Source organism: Geotrypetes seraphini, chromosome 12 (assembly GCF_902459505.1).
Source record: "Geotrypetes seraphini chromosome 12, aGeoSer1.1, whole genome shotgun sequence".
NCBI lineage: Eukaryota > Metazoa > Chordata > Amphibia > Gymnophiona > Dermophiidae > Geotrypetes > Geotrypetes seraphini.
In genome coordinates this window covers 98,015,845-98,032,015 of record NC_047095.1, presented here as the reverse complement: position 1 = coordinate 98,032,015, position 16,171 = coordinate 98,015,845, and the positions used below count along the sequence as shown (strand labels likewise).

Here is a 16,171-nt window from a genome sequence, read left to right as displayed (position 1 = left end):
TGTATACTTTGGAGGAAAGGTGGGAGAGGGGAGATATGATAGAGACATTTAAATACCTACATAATGTAAATATGCATGAGTTGAGTCTCTCATTTAAAAGGAAGCTTTGGAATGAGAGGACATAGGATGATGTTCAGAGGTGATAGGCTCAGGAATAATCTAAGGAAACACTTTTTTACAGAGAGGGTGATAGATGGGTGGAACAGTGTCCCAGAAGAGGTGTGGAGACAGAGACTGTTTTGAATTCAAGAAAGCCTAGGATAGGACCTCTTAGAGAGAGGAAGAGATAATGGTTACTGTGGATGGGCAGACTAGATGGGCCATATGGCCTTTATATGACCTCATGTTTCTATGTTTTTATGCTTTAGGTAAGCATTTCTCCTTCCCACAAGTTCATGTATTTCCTTGTGAGGATGACATCTTCCCTTAACAACCATAAGATCTGACTTTTTTAAAAAATGTAACTTCAAGAACTTTATTTAATTTTTATTGTAAACTGCACAGATTCCTTTGTTGAGAATTACGTAATATAAGATACTGTATGGTATATCACCTAGACTTATTGGCATTTTGGAGGCTGTAGAGATGGGAATAGCATTATGGGTATCTCATCAAATCTGTTAGTATGGTGAAATTATTTTCTTTTAGAGTTTAACATCATTGGAAAGAAAAAATAAAAGAGACCCATTACTTCACATACAATTACTAGATGTAAAATTGAACAATCAGAATTTTAGTTCCTTAATAGAACAGAAGAGCAAATTGGTAATTTGGATTACAAGCTTCAAGTTTCAAGGTTTTTTTTACATTTGATTAATTGCCTAATCATTCAAGGCAATACACAATTCTAAAAACAATTTATGACAGTATACAGGGAAGCAAACAAAAAAAATTATACAGTGAATACTAGACTTACAGAACAGACAGGACCAGTACGGGATAAGGGATGGAAGTACAATAATTAAAATCAGATAAGACATTCAAGAAAAATCACAAGAGGAGGGTATTCTTTTTTTCTTAATAGAAAAGATAGTTGGATATTTAGCAGGATTTTTAGCAGGATTTTATAATGTCTAGCAGTCAAAAGCATCTTTAAAAAGAAAGCATTTCAACTGACATTTAAATCTAAATATTTCTCTCCTTTCTCAAATAGATTGACAGGGAATTCCACAATTGGGGGGCAATGACCAAAAAGATGTATTATCTTCGCGTATTGATAATTTTAAGTGAGGGAACGGTTAGCAGTTGTTGGTCATTGGACTGGAGTATTCTAGTAGAAGTGTAGGGAATTAAAATCCTATCAATGAAAGCTTGGGACTTATAGGGCTAAGCCTTAAACGATAATAAACAGATTTTATAAATTATTCTATGTGATACTGGGAGCCAATGAGATGATTTATTGAGAAACTAGTTTTTAGCCCATTACAGGTGCTAGAATAGATGTGTAGACTTAGGCATTTCTTTCTTTCTTTCTATCTTTATTTATCTTTCTTTCTGCATTTCTGTCTTTCTCCCTGCCCACTGTTTGTCTTTCTTTCTGTCTCCCCCCTGTCCATCAGCACTCCTTCCCTGCTCCCCCTGTCCAACAGTAGCCCTTCTCCTTTTCTTTTACCTCCCCCATGTCCAGCAGCACCCCTTCCCTGCTCCTCCTGTCCAGCAGTAGCTCTTCATTCCTTTTACCTCCCCTATCCAGCAGCACCCATTCCCTGCTCCCCCTGTCAAGAAGTAGCCCATATCCCTCCCTTCCTGTCCATCAGCACCCCTTCCCTGCTCCCCCTGTCTAGTAGTAGCCCTTCTCCTTTCCTTTTACTTCCCCCTGTCCAGCAGCACCCCTTCCCTGCTCCTCCTATCCAGCAGTAGCCCTTCTCCATTCCTTTTACCTCCCATATCCAGCAGCACCCATTCCCTGCTCCCCCTGTCCAGATGTAGCCCATCTCCATTCCTTTTACCTCCACCTGTCCATCAGCACCCCTTCCCTGCTCCCCCTGTCCAGCAGCACCCCTCACAACGCTGAAGAGCCACAATCATGTTATCACATGCTGTCTGTGTGCCCCGATAGAGAAATCACCATTTTTTAATCTTTTGTCACCTCATCTTCCATGTTGGTGCGAGTAAGAAGGGGGACACCACACCTGCTATAAAGCAGCAGCCAGGTCAGAAGAGCAGAAACCCCCTATCCACTCCCCTCACCCGCTCCACATGCACGCCTCCTACAGCCCGTAGCACATCAACCCCAGCAGCCAACTTCTGGCGCTCAGTGGTGTACTGCGCATGTGCAGGCAGGGCGCCACGGATCACGGACCCACAGAGTTTGAAGTGCGCATGCGCGCTAAGGGTTTTATTATAGCAGATGGAAGGTTTTCTCTGAAGAAGCAGTATATGATGCACTGATAATTAGCATTCACTATTACCCCTCCTTTTACAAAAGCGTAGGATGGATTTTAGCACCGGCTGCAGCTGTAACAGCTCCGATGCTCATAGAATTCCTATGAGTGTCAGAGCTATTAACGCTGTGGCTGGTGCTAAAAAATGCACTACAGTTTTATAAAAGGGGGGTATTGTAAAAAATATCCAGTATATAACATGAAATTCACAGATCAGGAGGATATATTCCTTGAGGCTGAACCTTTCAGAACCAGAAATGTACAAGAACCACAGGTGCCTTGAGTGTACTTTGTGTTCATGTAGAGGTCTATCTGCCTATAAATGAAAGATACATGTGACAGGATTTAGCAAGATCTGCATATTATCCTCCCCCCCAAAATAAACCCCCTTTTGCAAAACTGTGCAAGAGGTTTTTAGTGCCGGACGCAGTGCTGAATGCTCTGTGCTGCTCCAGTAGTCATATAGTTCCTATGAGCGTTGGAGCAGCACAGAGCATTCAGCACACCAGCCTGTGCTAAAAACCTCTTGCATGGTTTTGCAAAAGGGGGAGGGGTAAGTGCAGTCAGAGAGCAAGAAGAGCAATTGTTTTATAGGATAAGCTCTTCCACAACTTAAAAGATGGGATGTCCATTTGTTCTGATTTTATTGATGTTGTACAACATCCTGTGAGAGATTCTTCACCGTCCAGAAAAGAATTAAGAACAGAAGAATTCCCATGCTGTGACAAACTATAGGTCCATCAAGCTCAGCATCAGGTTTCCATAGTGGCCAATCCAGGTCCCAAGAACCTAGCTAGATCCTAAGTAATAAAGCAGATTTTATGTTGTATATGTTGCAGTAGATTTCCCCAAGCTATCGCGATAATGGCCTAAACTGCTATTCAAACTTTTTTAAACCTTGCTAAGCTAACTGATTTCACCACATTCTCTGCCAATAAATTGCAGAGTTTAATTACATATTATGTGAAGCAATTTTTTTTCTGGTCTGTTTTAAATCTACTACTTAGTAGCTTCATTGCATGTCCCCTTCTCCTAGTATTTTTGGAAAGAGTAAACAAGTGATTCATATCTACCCTTTCTACTCCACTCAGTATTTCATAGACCATCTCTTCTCTAAGCTGAAGAGCCCTAGCTGCATTAGTGTTTCTTCATAGGGAACTTGTCCCATCCTTTTTATCATTTTTATCACCCTTCTCAGTACATTTTCTAATTCTGCTACATTGTTTATAATACAGTGACCGTAATTGCACATAGCCATAACATGCAATGATACAAGGGCATTATAATATTTTCATCTTTGTTTTCCATTTCGTTCCTGATAATTCCTAACATTCTTTTGCTTTCTTAGCCACCACTGCACATTTCAACATATCCTCAATTACACCTATAGTTTGAGTTCCTCTTTCCCACATAAAGTACAGTACATCATGTTGCACTTGCTCACCTTAAAGATTATCAGACATTTTAATGCCCAGTCCCCCAATCTCACAAGGTCCTCTTGCAATTTTTCACAATCCTCTTGCAATTTAACAACTTTGTGTCATCAGCAAATTTAATTATCTCACTAGTTATTCCCATCTCTAAATCATTGATAAATTTGTTAAAAAGCAGCAATTCCCATTATTTACCCTTCTCCAATGAGAATATTGAACATTTAAACCTACTCTCTGTTTTCTGTCTTTCAACTAGTTCTTAATCCATAATGGGACATTATCTCCTATCCAATGACTCTCTAATTTCCTCAGAAGCCTTTCATGAGGTACTTTGTCAAATGACTTTTGAAAATCCAAATGCACAGTATCAACTGGCTCACTGTTATCCACATGCTCATTCTCCCCTTCAAAGAAATGCAGTAGATTGGTGAGGCATCCATGTTGGCTTTCTGTCATTAATCCATGCTTATGTACGTATATGTTCTGTAATTTCAATTATTTTTGCCATTTTGCCTAACACTTACATCAGACTCACTGGTCTATATTTTCCCAGATTACCTCTGGAACCCTTTTTAAAAACTAATGTCATGTTGGCCACTATTCAGTCTACCGGTATTATGCTGGATTTTAGAGAAAAATTACTAACAATAGCTTTGCAAGTTCATTTTTCAATTCAATCAGCAATCTGGAATGTACAAGGTCCTACCATTAAGTTCATGAACTTGCCACCATGCATTTATGTTGGCAGCACCATGAAACCAGCTCGGTAAGGTTTCAAAACCTTGGTATATCATTGTCTCACAGTTTTGTTCATGTTGACATGTGGCGGTGTCTTGCTGAGTGGCGTTCATTATTGTTGTTGCATGTTTTTGTGTGCTGTTATGAGAATGTCAGAGCTTGAACTAGAACAATGAACAAACATTAATTTAAAACTTGGCAAGAGTGGAAGTACAATCAGGGACATGTTAGTCCAGTTTTATGGGGTTAATGCCCTGAAGAAAAATGCTAGTGTACAAATGGATTAAACATTTTTCTAAGGGGAGAGAAAGCATCACTGATGAATAGAGGTCAGGGTGGTCAGTAGCGAGCAAAACTGACAAAAGCATTCCAAATATTTGTTGAATTATGTGACAAAATAATGGGCTGATGGTAAGAAGCATAGCAGACCAAGGGGCTCATAATCAAAATAGAAATATGTCTAAAATCCCACCCAAATTGGCACTTGGACAACCTTAAAGACAGGTCATCCAAGTGCCGATAATCAAAACGGGTTTTAGACGTATATAAAAACAGCTTAGGCCTTTTCAATGTTGCTGTATGCCCAGAGCTGAAAGGGACATTTTAGGAGGAGTGGTGAGGGCAAGATTTGGGCGGGACATGGGCAGACCTAGACTTAGTTATACTGCAAATATAACCGAAAGTTTAACAAGACTGCCTAAATGGAACTTATACATAGTGACTTAGGCAATCTAAAAACAGGTCTAAGTTTCAAGGTTTATTAAAAATTTGTTATACCGCTTAATCTGAAATTCAAAGCGGTGTACAATAAAATTTATTGTCAGCATACAATGACATAAAAACAATTGATTAAAAACAGAATTTATCATTACGGGGGATATATCAGTAAAAACAAATGTACATACACCAAACAAACAAAAGTAACAAGAAGAAGAAGGACATAAGAACATAAGCAATGCCTCTGCTGGGTCAGACCTGAGGTCCATCATGCCCAGCAGTCCGCTCACGCGGCGGCCCAACAGGTCCAGGACCTGTGCAGAAATCCTCTATTTATACCCTTCTATCCTCTTTTCCAGCAGGAAACTGTCCAATCCTTTCTTAAATCCCAGTACCGTACTCTGCCCTATTACATTCTCTGGAAGCGCATTCCAGGTGTCCACCACACGTTGGGTAAAGAAGAACTTCCTAGCATTTGTTTTGAATCTGTCCCCTTTCAACTTTTCCAGATGCCCTCTTGTTCTTTTATTATTTGACAGTTTGAAGAACCTTTCCTTCTCTACTCTCTCTATGCCCTTCATGATTTTATAAGTCTCTATCATATCCCCTCTAAGTCTCCTCTTCTCCAGGGAAAAGAGACCCAGTTTCTCCAATCTCTCAGCATATGGAAGGTTTTCCATCCCTTTTATCAGACGTGTCGCTCTCCTCTGAACCCTCTCGAGTATCGCCATATCCTTCTTAAGGTACGGCGACCAATATTGGACGCAGTATTCCAGATGCGGGCGCACCATCGCCCGATACAACGGCAGGATAACTTCTTTCGTCCTGGTTGTGATACCCTTCTTGATTATACCTAGCATTCTATTTGCTTTCTTAGCGGCCGCTGCGCACTGTGCCGTCGGCTTCATTGTCATGTCCACCATTACCCCTAAGTCCCTTTCCTGGGTACTCTCATTCAATAACATCCCTCCCATTGTATAGTTGTACCTCAGGTTTCTGCTTCCCACATGCAGTACTTTACATTTCTCAATGTTGAACTTCATCTGCCATCTTGTCGCCCATTCCCCTAGTTTGTTCAGGTCCCTTTTCAATTCTTCGCAGTCCTCTTTAGTCCGAGCTCCACTGAATAGTTTGGTGTCGTCTGCAAATTTTATTATCTCACACGTCGTCCCTATTTCTAGATCATTTATGAATATATTAAATAGTAGTGGCCCGAGCACCGAGCCCTGCGGAACACCACTTGTGACCCTCTTCCAGTCCGAGTAGTGGCCCTTCACCCCTACCCTCTGTTTCCTACCCGCCAACCAGTTTCTGATCCATCTATGCACATCTCCGTCCACCCCATGGTTCTTCAGTTTCCGGAGTAGACACTCGTGAGGCACCTTGTCAAAGGCTTTTTGGAAATCTAGGTATACGATGTCTATGGGGTCTTCTTTGTCCATCCGTTTGTTGATTCCTTCAAAGAAGTGCAATAAGTTAGTTAAGCACGATCTCCCCCTGCAGAAACCATGTTGGCTTGGTATCAGAAGTTCGTTTCTTTCCAAATGTTCATCGATGCTTTCTTTTATCAGCGCTTCTGACATTTCCCCCGGAACCGAGGTCAGACTCACCAGTCTGTAGTTTCCCGGGTCACCTCTTGATCCCTTTTTGAAGATGGGCGTGACGTTGGCTATCTTCCAATCCTCTGGTATCACACCTGTTTTCAGGGATAGGTTGCAAACTTGCTTCAGTAGTTCCGCTATCTCCTCCTTTAATTCCTTCAGAACCCTTGGATGGATTCCATCCGGACCCAGGGATTTGTCAGTTTTTAGTTTTTCTATCTGCCTGTGCACATCTTCAAGGCTCACTTCCATGGATGTTAATTTTTCTGCTTGATTTCCATTGAAGAATTGCTCAGGTTCCGGTATGTTGGTTGTGTCTTCGTTCGTAAATACAGATGAAAAGAACATGGAAAAGAATAAGGAAAGGGTAGACCTGAAAAATAACGAAGAAATTGTTTCCCTAATGAGGGCAGTTATGTCTCAAAAGCGTCTATGAGTAGGAAAATCTTCAGCTTAATCTTGAAAGGGTCTACGAAAGTTTCTTCCCTTATATAGTTGGGAATGGAATTCCAAAGGGTAGGTGCTGTCACAGCAAAATTATTGGATCTTAAAGTATTAATATATTTTAAGGATGGAATGTTAAGGAGATTGGGAGCTGCAGAATGGAGAGATCTGGATGGGCTATATGGAATAAGTAGTTTATCAATAAATTCTGGTCGATTGTATAATTGAGTTTTAAAGATTAAAAGAAGAAGTTTGTAACTGATTCGGTGCTCCATAGGAAGCCAATGTGCCTTATGCAGAAGAGGGGAAACGTGGTCATATTTCTTTGCGTTATAAATGATTTTTACTGCTGTATTCTGCACAATCTGAAGTCGCATAAGTTCTTTTTTTGTTATTCCTTTAAAGAGGGTGTTGTAGTAATCTATATGTGAAATAACAAGGGAATGAATTAGGATGTTCAAAAACGCAGTATCCAAAAGATTAGAAATTGATCTAATCATCCTTAGCCGATGAAAACATCGCTGGACAAATGTACTAATATGGAGATAAGAAAATTTGCTATCTAAAGTGATCCTAACAAAGCTCAGAAGGTATCCAAAGTGACCAGATAACCACTGCAGACACAAAGTACAGATCCCCACACACTTACCCAGTGATCACTGATCCCCCCATCATAAAAATCAGAATAAAAACACACATACTTGCCTCCAGAATATCAGCACCAGTGGGGTGCCGCAGGGCTCAGTGCTTTGAACCGTGCTCTTCAACATCTTTATAAATGATCTGGACATTGGTACGACGAGTGAGGTGATTAAATTTGTGAACGATACAAAGTTATTCAGATAGTGAAGATGCAGGGGGATTGCAAAGTTCTGCAACATGACATAATCAGGCTCGAGGAATGGGCATCAACATGGCAGATAAAGTTCAATGTGGATAAGTGTAAAGTGATGCATGTCGGTAACAAAAACTTCATGCACGAATAAAGGATGTCCGGGGTGGTACTTGGAGAGACCTCACAGGAAAGAGTGCTGATTGACAGGTGAATAGGATGTTAGGAATGATTAAGAAGGGGATCATGTCACTGTACCGGGCCATGGTGCACCCTCACATAGTAACATAGTAACATTGTAACATAGTAACATAGTAGATGACGGCAGATAAAGACCCGAATGGTCCATCCAGTCTGCCCAACCTGATTCAATTTAAATTATTATTTTATTTTTTTTTTTCTTCTTAGTTATTTCTGGGCGAGAATCCAAAGCTTTACCCGGTACTGTGCTTGGGTTTCAACTGCCGAAATCTCTGTTAAGACTTACTCCAGCCCATCTACACCCTCCCAGCCATTGAAGTCCTCCCCTGCCCATCCTCCTCCAAACGGCCATGCACAGACACAGACCGTACAAGTCTGCCCAGTAACTGGCCTAGTTCAATCTTTAATATTATTTTCTGATTCTAAATCTTCTGTGTTCATCCCACGCTTCTTTGAACTCAGTCACAGTTTTACTCTCCACCACCTCTCTCGGGAGCGCATTCCAGGCATCCACCACCCTCTCCGTAAAGTAGAATTTCCTAACATTGCCCCTGAATCTACCACCCCTCAACCTCAAATTATGTCCTCTGGTTTTACCATTTTCCTTTCTCTGGAAAAGATTTTGTTCTACGTTAATACCCTTTAAGTATTTGAACGTCTGAATCATATCTCCCCTGTCTCTCCTTTCCTCTAGGGTATACATATTCAGGGCTTCCAGTCTCTCCTCATACGTCTTCTGGCGCAAGCTTCCTATCATTTTCGTCGCCCTCCTCTGGACCGCCTCAAGTCTTCTTACGTCTTTCGCCAGATACGGTCTCCAAAACTGAACACAATACTCCAAGTGGGGCCTCACCAATGACCTGTACAGGGGCATCAACACCTTCTTCCTTCTACTGACTACGCCTCTCTTTATACAGCCCAGAATCCTTCTGGCAGCAGCCACTGCCTTGTCACACTGTTTTTTCGCCTTTAGATCTTCGGACACTATCACCCCAAGGTCCCTCTCCCCGTCCGTGCATATCAGCTTCTCTCCTCCCAGCATATACGGTTCCTTCCTATTATTAATCCCCAAATGCATTACTCTGCATTTCTTTGCATTGAATTTTAGTTGCCAGGCATTAGACCATTCCTCTAACTTTTGCAGATCCTTTTTCATATTTTCCACTCCCTCTTCGGTGTCTAATCTGTTACAAATCTTGGTATCATCTGCAAAAAGGCACACTTTTCCTTCTAACCCTTCAGCAATGTCACTTACATACATATTGAACAGGATTGGCCCCAGCACCGAACCCTGAGGGACTCCACTAGTCACCTTTCCTTCCTTCGAGCGACTTCCATTAACCACCACCCTCTGGCGTCTGTCTGACAGCCAGTTTCTGACCCAGTTCACCACTTTGGGTCCTAACTTCAGCCCTTCAAGTTTGTTCAACAGCCTCTTATGAGGAACTGTATCAAAGGCTTTGCTGAAATCCAAGTAAATTACATCTAGCATATGTCCTCGATCCAGCTCTCTGGTCACCCAATCAAAAAATTCAATCAGGTTCGTTTGGCACGATTTACCTTTTGTAAAGCCATGTTGCCTCGGATCCTGTAACCCATTAGATTCAAGGAAATACACTATCCTTTCTTTCAGCAACACTTCCATTATTTTTCCAACAACTGAAGTGAGGCTCACCGGCCTGTAGTTTCCTGCTTTATCCCTGTGACCACTTTTATGAATAGGGACCACATCCGCTCTCCTCCAATCCCCAGGAATCACTCCCGTCTCCAGAGATTTGTTGAACAAGTCTTTAATAGGACTCGCCAGAACCTCTCTGAGCTCCCTTAGTATCCTGGGATGGATCCCGTCTGGTCCCATCGCTTTGTCCTCCTTCAGTTTTTCAAGTTGCTCATAAACACCCTCCTCCGTGAACGGCGCAGAATCTACTCCATTTTCTCGTGTAACTTTGCCAGACAATCTCGGTCCTTCTCCAGGATTTTCTTCTGTGAACACAGAACAGAAGTATTTGTTTAGCACATTTGCTTTCTCCTCATCACTCTCCACATATTTGTTCCCAGCATCTTTCAGCCTAGCAATTCCATTTTTTATCTTCCTCCTTTCACTAATATATCTGAAAAAATTTTTATCTCCCTGTTTTACATTTTTAGCCATTTGTTCTTCCGCCTGTGCCTTCGCCAAACGTATCTCTCTCTTGGCTTCTTTCAGTTTCACCCTGTAGTCCTTTCTGCTCTCCTCTTCTCCTCACCCGGAGTACTGCGTCCAGCACTGGTCGCCGTACATGAAGAAGGACACAATACTACTTGAAAGGGTCCAGAGAAGAGTGACTAAGATGGTTAAGGGGTTGGAGGAGTTGCCGTACAGCAAAAGATTAGAGAAACTGGGCCTCTTCTCCCTCGAACAAGGTAGGGAGAACGAGAAGGGGGATAGATTCTGTATGAACATAAGGAAGTTCTTCTTCACCCAGAGAGTGGTAGAAAACTGGAAAGCTCTTCCAGAGTCTATCATAGGGGAAAACACCCTCCAGGGATTCAAGAAAAAGTGAGACAAGTTCCTGCTAAACCAGAACGTATGCAGGTAGGGCTAGTCTCAGTTAGGACTCTGGTCGTTTACTAGAGGGCCGCTGCATGAGCAGACTGCTGGGCACGATGGATCACGGGTCTGATCCAGCAGCGGCAATTCTTATGTTCTTATGAAATCCTAGTAGAGCTACACAGATGTGGCTTAAGTAGTCTGAGGGGGTGGGCTAGTGAACCATAAAGAGGAGGACCTAGGGCCATAAGCCACTCTAACCACTGCATTTATGGTGAAACATGTGCACCCACCAAACCCCCCCAAACCCTATTGTACTGCCATATAGGTGGCACCTGTATCCATAAGGGCTATTGATAGACAGGTGGGTCTAGTAGTTTTGGGGGGGTGTTTTGGGGGCTCACCATGACCTATAAGGGAGTTGTGGTGAGATGTTTATATGGCATCCTTTTTGTGAAGTTCACAGCAGTGCCCTATAAGGTACCCCCACTACTCTGTTGCCACGTCTTGGGGTCAAAAGGTTTTGTTCTAGGTGTTTTTGACATGGACAAATTTTTTGACGAAAATAGGGTATAAAGATAAATGACTTGGTGGTCTGGACATAAGAACATATGAATTGCCGCTGCTGGGTTCATCATGCCCAGCAGTTCGCTCATGCCGCAGCCCTCTGATCAAAGACCAGTACCCTAACCAAGACTAGCCCTATCAGCGCACGTTCTTGTTCAACAGGAACTTGTCTAACTTTGTCTTGAATCTCTGGAGGTTGTTTTCCCCTATAACAGCTTCTGGAAAAGCGTTTCAGCTTTATACCACTCTCTAGGTGAAGAAGAACTTCCTTACGTTTGTATGGAATCTATCCCCTTTCAACTTTGGAGAGGAAACACAATTCTGAATTTAATTCTAAATGAACTACGAGGACCGGCACAAGGTGTAGAAGGGGATGCTGGGAGCCAGTGATCACAGAGGCAAAATATCGATCTAGAACAACGGGAATAGCGCTGAACTTCTGAAAAGGGAATTACAAAGGGATGAGACTCATGGAGGGGAAGAAGATTAAGAAGAGGATTAGCACTGTAAAGATGCTAGAAAAAGCATGATCCCTTTTTAAGGACAGAGTCACCAAGGCACAAAATCTATATATACCGCGTATTGGTAAGGGATCCAAGAGGAAAAAGAACAAGAAACCGGCGTGACTCACTGTAATGGTGAAAGAAGCGATCAGATACAAAAAGACTTAGTTTACGGAATAGAAAAGGTCAAAAATGGATGAAAACTGAAAAAAGCAGAAACAGCATCAAAGCAGGTGACATAAGGTGGTAAGAGGGGCCAAAAGAGACTACGAGGAAAAAGTAGCCAAGGAGGAAAAAAACGTCAAGCCGTTCTTTCAATATATTAAGGGGAAATGACCTACGAAGGAAGTGGTGGGGCTGTTGGATGACCATAGAATAAAGGGAGTGCTAAAGGAGGACAAAGCCATCGCCGACAAACTGAACTCATTTTTTGCATCTGTGTTTACCGAAGAGTATGTACAGAACATAACGGAAGCCAGCAGGCTTTCCATGGGAAACAAAGACGGGAAACTGACAGGGTTGACGGTCAGTCTTGGAGAGGTATGCAAGCAGATTGATAGGCTTAAAAATGATAAATCCTCAGGACCAGATGGCATCCATCCAAGGATAATCAAGGAATTGAAAGGGGTTATAGCTGAACTGCTTCAACTAATAGCCAATCTGTCAATAAAATCAGGAAAAATTCCAGAAGATTGGAAGGTGGTGAATATTAAGCCGATCTTCAAGAAAGGTTTGAGGGGTGATTCTGGAAACTACATACTGGTGAGTCTGACCTCGGTACCGGGAAAGATAGTAGAGGAGCTGATAAAGGTCCGTATCTTTGAGCACCTTGATGGACACGATCTGATGAGGACCAGCCAGCACGGCTTCAGCAAAAGAAGATCTTGCTTGATGAACTTGATGCACTTCTTCAAGGGAGTAAACAGGCAGATAGATAAGGGTGACCCAGTCGACATTGTATATCTGGATTTTCAGAAGGCGTTAGACAAGGTTTCACATGAATGACTACTTTTTAAAATTGCGAGCCATGGAATCGTGGGTGAAATACTCACATGGATTAAAAACTGGCTAGCGAAACTTTATTTTAAAAATAGACTGACCAAATTCTGTGGGGATTTGGTTAGCATATTTCCTGATGTCTCAAGAGCTACACAGTTTAGAAGAAAAGAATTTCTGAAATTGAGAACTAGAGTATTGGCACTTGAGGCATCTTTTTATTTAAAGTTTCCTTGTAAATGTTTGGTTAAGTTACAAGATACGGAATTTATTTTTTGGGATCCCATTCAATTGCAACAATTTTTATTAGCACGTGAACAGAAGTGAGATCATTCTTTGATGAGAAATTAGGGTAGGAAAGTCTGTGTCCTAATAACTCATGACCATGTTACAGACGCTGGTTAGAGAATCAGGTTCTAAGTCACTGAGCTTATCGTGGCAAGATATCTCTCTGATGTGGAATCCCTCCTGCCTGGGACACCCCCCCATGGAGAGGGGGTTCAAGTAGGATGGGGTTCCAGGTGGGGGCAGTGGTGACACAATCTATGGGGGGAGGTGGGGATTCAGACAGGAAAGATTGGGCATCCCTCCTGCCATGATATACAGGGGGAGGGGGGTGTTCCAGGCAGGAGGGATTCAATATCCCTCCTGTCACTTTCATTCAGGGAGTAGGTGTTCCGGGCAGGAGGGATTGGGCATCCCTCCTGCCACTTTTGTTTAGGGGGTGGGGGGTTCCAGGCAGGAGGGATTGGGCATCCCTCCTGCTACTTTCATTCAGAGGGGTAGGGGGTTCTGGGAAGGAGGAATTGGGCATCCCATTTCCCACATTCATTCGGGGGGAAATGGGTATCTGCAGCTGTGGCTGCTAAACTTATCATGGCAGGTAGATCCCTTGCTCAGCAGCTGTGTCTACTTATAATGTAGGCCAGCATTTTGCTGGCCTACATTGTATGCATCTCCCGCTGGCCTAGAAAGATGCGTACACCACCTAGGTCCACCTAAGGCTACTTTTGGGTCAAACCACGCCCAAGTCTAGCCTTAAATAAGCTTAGGCGGTCTTGTGTGCCTCCCCAGGTTCCCAGAGGTGCCTGCTTTTTAGGTGGTTTGCCTCAGGAGTTTTTTTTCTAAAACATGCATTCCGATTGGCTGGTTAGACAGCGGTAGGACACCTACCACTGCCTTCTTTTGGGATGCCATTTATAGTATGTCTTTAACCCATGATTAATTCCATCAGCATTGTTCCTTTTCCTCTAGGCCCTTTGCCTCTTCATTTGCCTTTTCTTTCCTTTTGGTTTGTCCTTCCCCCACCTAAAATTTAGATGATGTATCCTTTACTGCTTTTCTTTTTGTATCCATCTTTACCCTTTAATGTGAATTTTTGTTTGTCTCCCTCTTTATTTTATTATGTTGTTGAAGGGACACATATATGCTTTGTAAGTTTCTATCTTTGTTTGTAACAGACACAGTTTGTTTTCATTCTGCTGACATGCTACAAGGTCATTTTATCTTATGTGTTTATTATCCTGATTTGAAGCTAGCTGCTTCCAGAGCTGTGTGTTTTGGCTGAGAGATTTAGATAAGAAACTTTTGCTAAGAAAGCAACTTTAGACTTTAGACCACAGGTGTCGAAGTCGGTCCTCGAGGGCCGCAATCCAGTCGGGTTTTCAGAATTTCCCCAATGAATATGCATTGAAAGCAGTGCATGCACATAGATCTCATGCATATTCATTGGGGAAATCTTGAAAACCCGACTGGATTGCGGCCCTCGAGGATCGACTTTGACACCCCTGCTTTAGACCATAAAGCACAGTGTCATATGCTATAGTTGTGCTCTCCCCCCCCCCACACCTTTCCTTGTGCTTCTTACTTTGTTTTAGCTTTAATGTATGCTGTTACCAAATATGGCTTGTACTCACGTCACATGTAAAATACTATAAAAATGGATGCAGGACTAATAATAAACTGGACATGTTTCTGGAAATAATGGGCATCTGTGTTTCTAAGAGACTGTCCCTAGATGCATCTGACTTACAAACGACAGAGCATGTGAGGCAGTAATTGGGACCAAATCCTTTTCAGTTATGACCTTTGAAGCATTTGTACAAATGTGTTTCATTTTATGTAAACTACTTAGGTGGTATATAAAATACAATAAACTTGAACTAGATTCCTTACTACAATTCAGGTGGAATTGAACATGCCTTGAGCTGGATGTCTCAATATTGGTAGAAAAAGCATGAGAGTTCTAAAACTTTTCTTTAAAAACAGACATAAGGAATTTTGGGGATTTAAAATTCAAATGTTCCCTGATGTGAAACTCAGAAGCAGAGCAGTGAATTCCTACTTTTGAAGTCTGGAGTTACTTCATTGAGAGGAACATTTTACCTTTAGATATCCTTGCAAATGCATAGTGAAATATCACTCATTCAAATATGTGGGTTTTTTTTTTATCTTTTCTCTTAACAACATTCTTATCTTTGAAATTCTTTGAGAGAGAAGGAACTTGAACTCTTAGGATTAGAATGTGGCATCTCTCCTCAGCTTCAAATGCTTTGCTTTCCTTTTTTCTGTTCCTAAAACTGCTTAATACTATCTTGGATTCCAATATCAGTGTACTTCAGATTGATTAAGCTAACTCTTTTTTCTTTTGATATTACAATAATTCTTTTAGTATATATTTGATTTTGCTTTATCAATCCTTTCTATAAATAATGGAAAATTGATTAATATATATATATATTTTTTTTAAAAAGAGGACCCCCTAATAATAATAGCATAAACACTTTAATGTCATTATAGATTTTATGAATCACACTTCTATGACTTCCTGGCCTTTGTGTCTACAGTGGAAGAAATTAACAATAGCCCTGAGCTCTTACCCAACCTCACTCTGGGCTTCCACATTTATGACTCTTTCAACAATCCCTTCTTTGCATTTCAAGATGCCATGAATATATTTTCAGGACTGAATACCTTGATCCCTAATTACAGATGTAAAACACATGGCCCCCTTACTGCTCTAGTTGAAGGTCTCCAAGCTGAGGAATCAATTCAGATATCCAATGTGTTCAGGATATACAACTACCCACAGGTAAGAGGCTTCTCTATTTTACTTGGTAGATTACCTCTTTATCAATCCCAACAGAATTCAGGGTGTTCTGCCCCATGTTATGTGGGCATTTGCTCAGTTTCTTGTATAAGAACTAGTTAAGGGTTTATAATTGA

At 41.7% G+C, this 16,171-nt stretch overlaps 1 protein-coding gene across 1 annotated transcript in view; it reads left to right on the top strand.

Annotated features, from left to right (window-relative positions):
- The first annotated feature begins 8,306 nt into the window (after nucleotides 1-8,306).
- The window catches only part of LOC117346150 (vomeronasal type-2 receptor 26-like), a 53,042-nt gene continuing 45,177 nt past the window's right edge, over nucleotides 8,307-16,171 (top strand). The window contains exons 1-2 of the mRNA XM_033915552.1: nucleotides 8,307-8,359; nucleotides 15,746-16,037. Of these exons, the coding sequence (XP_033771443.1) occupies nucleotides 8,307-8,359; nucleotides 15,746-16,037 (345 nt within the window). The remainder of the gene's footprint in view (nucleotides 8,360-15,745; nucleotides 16,038-16,171) is intronic.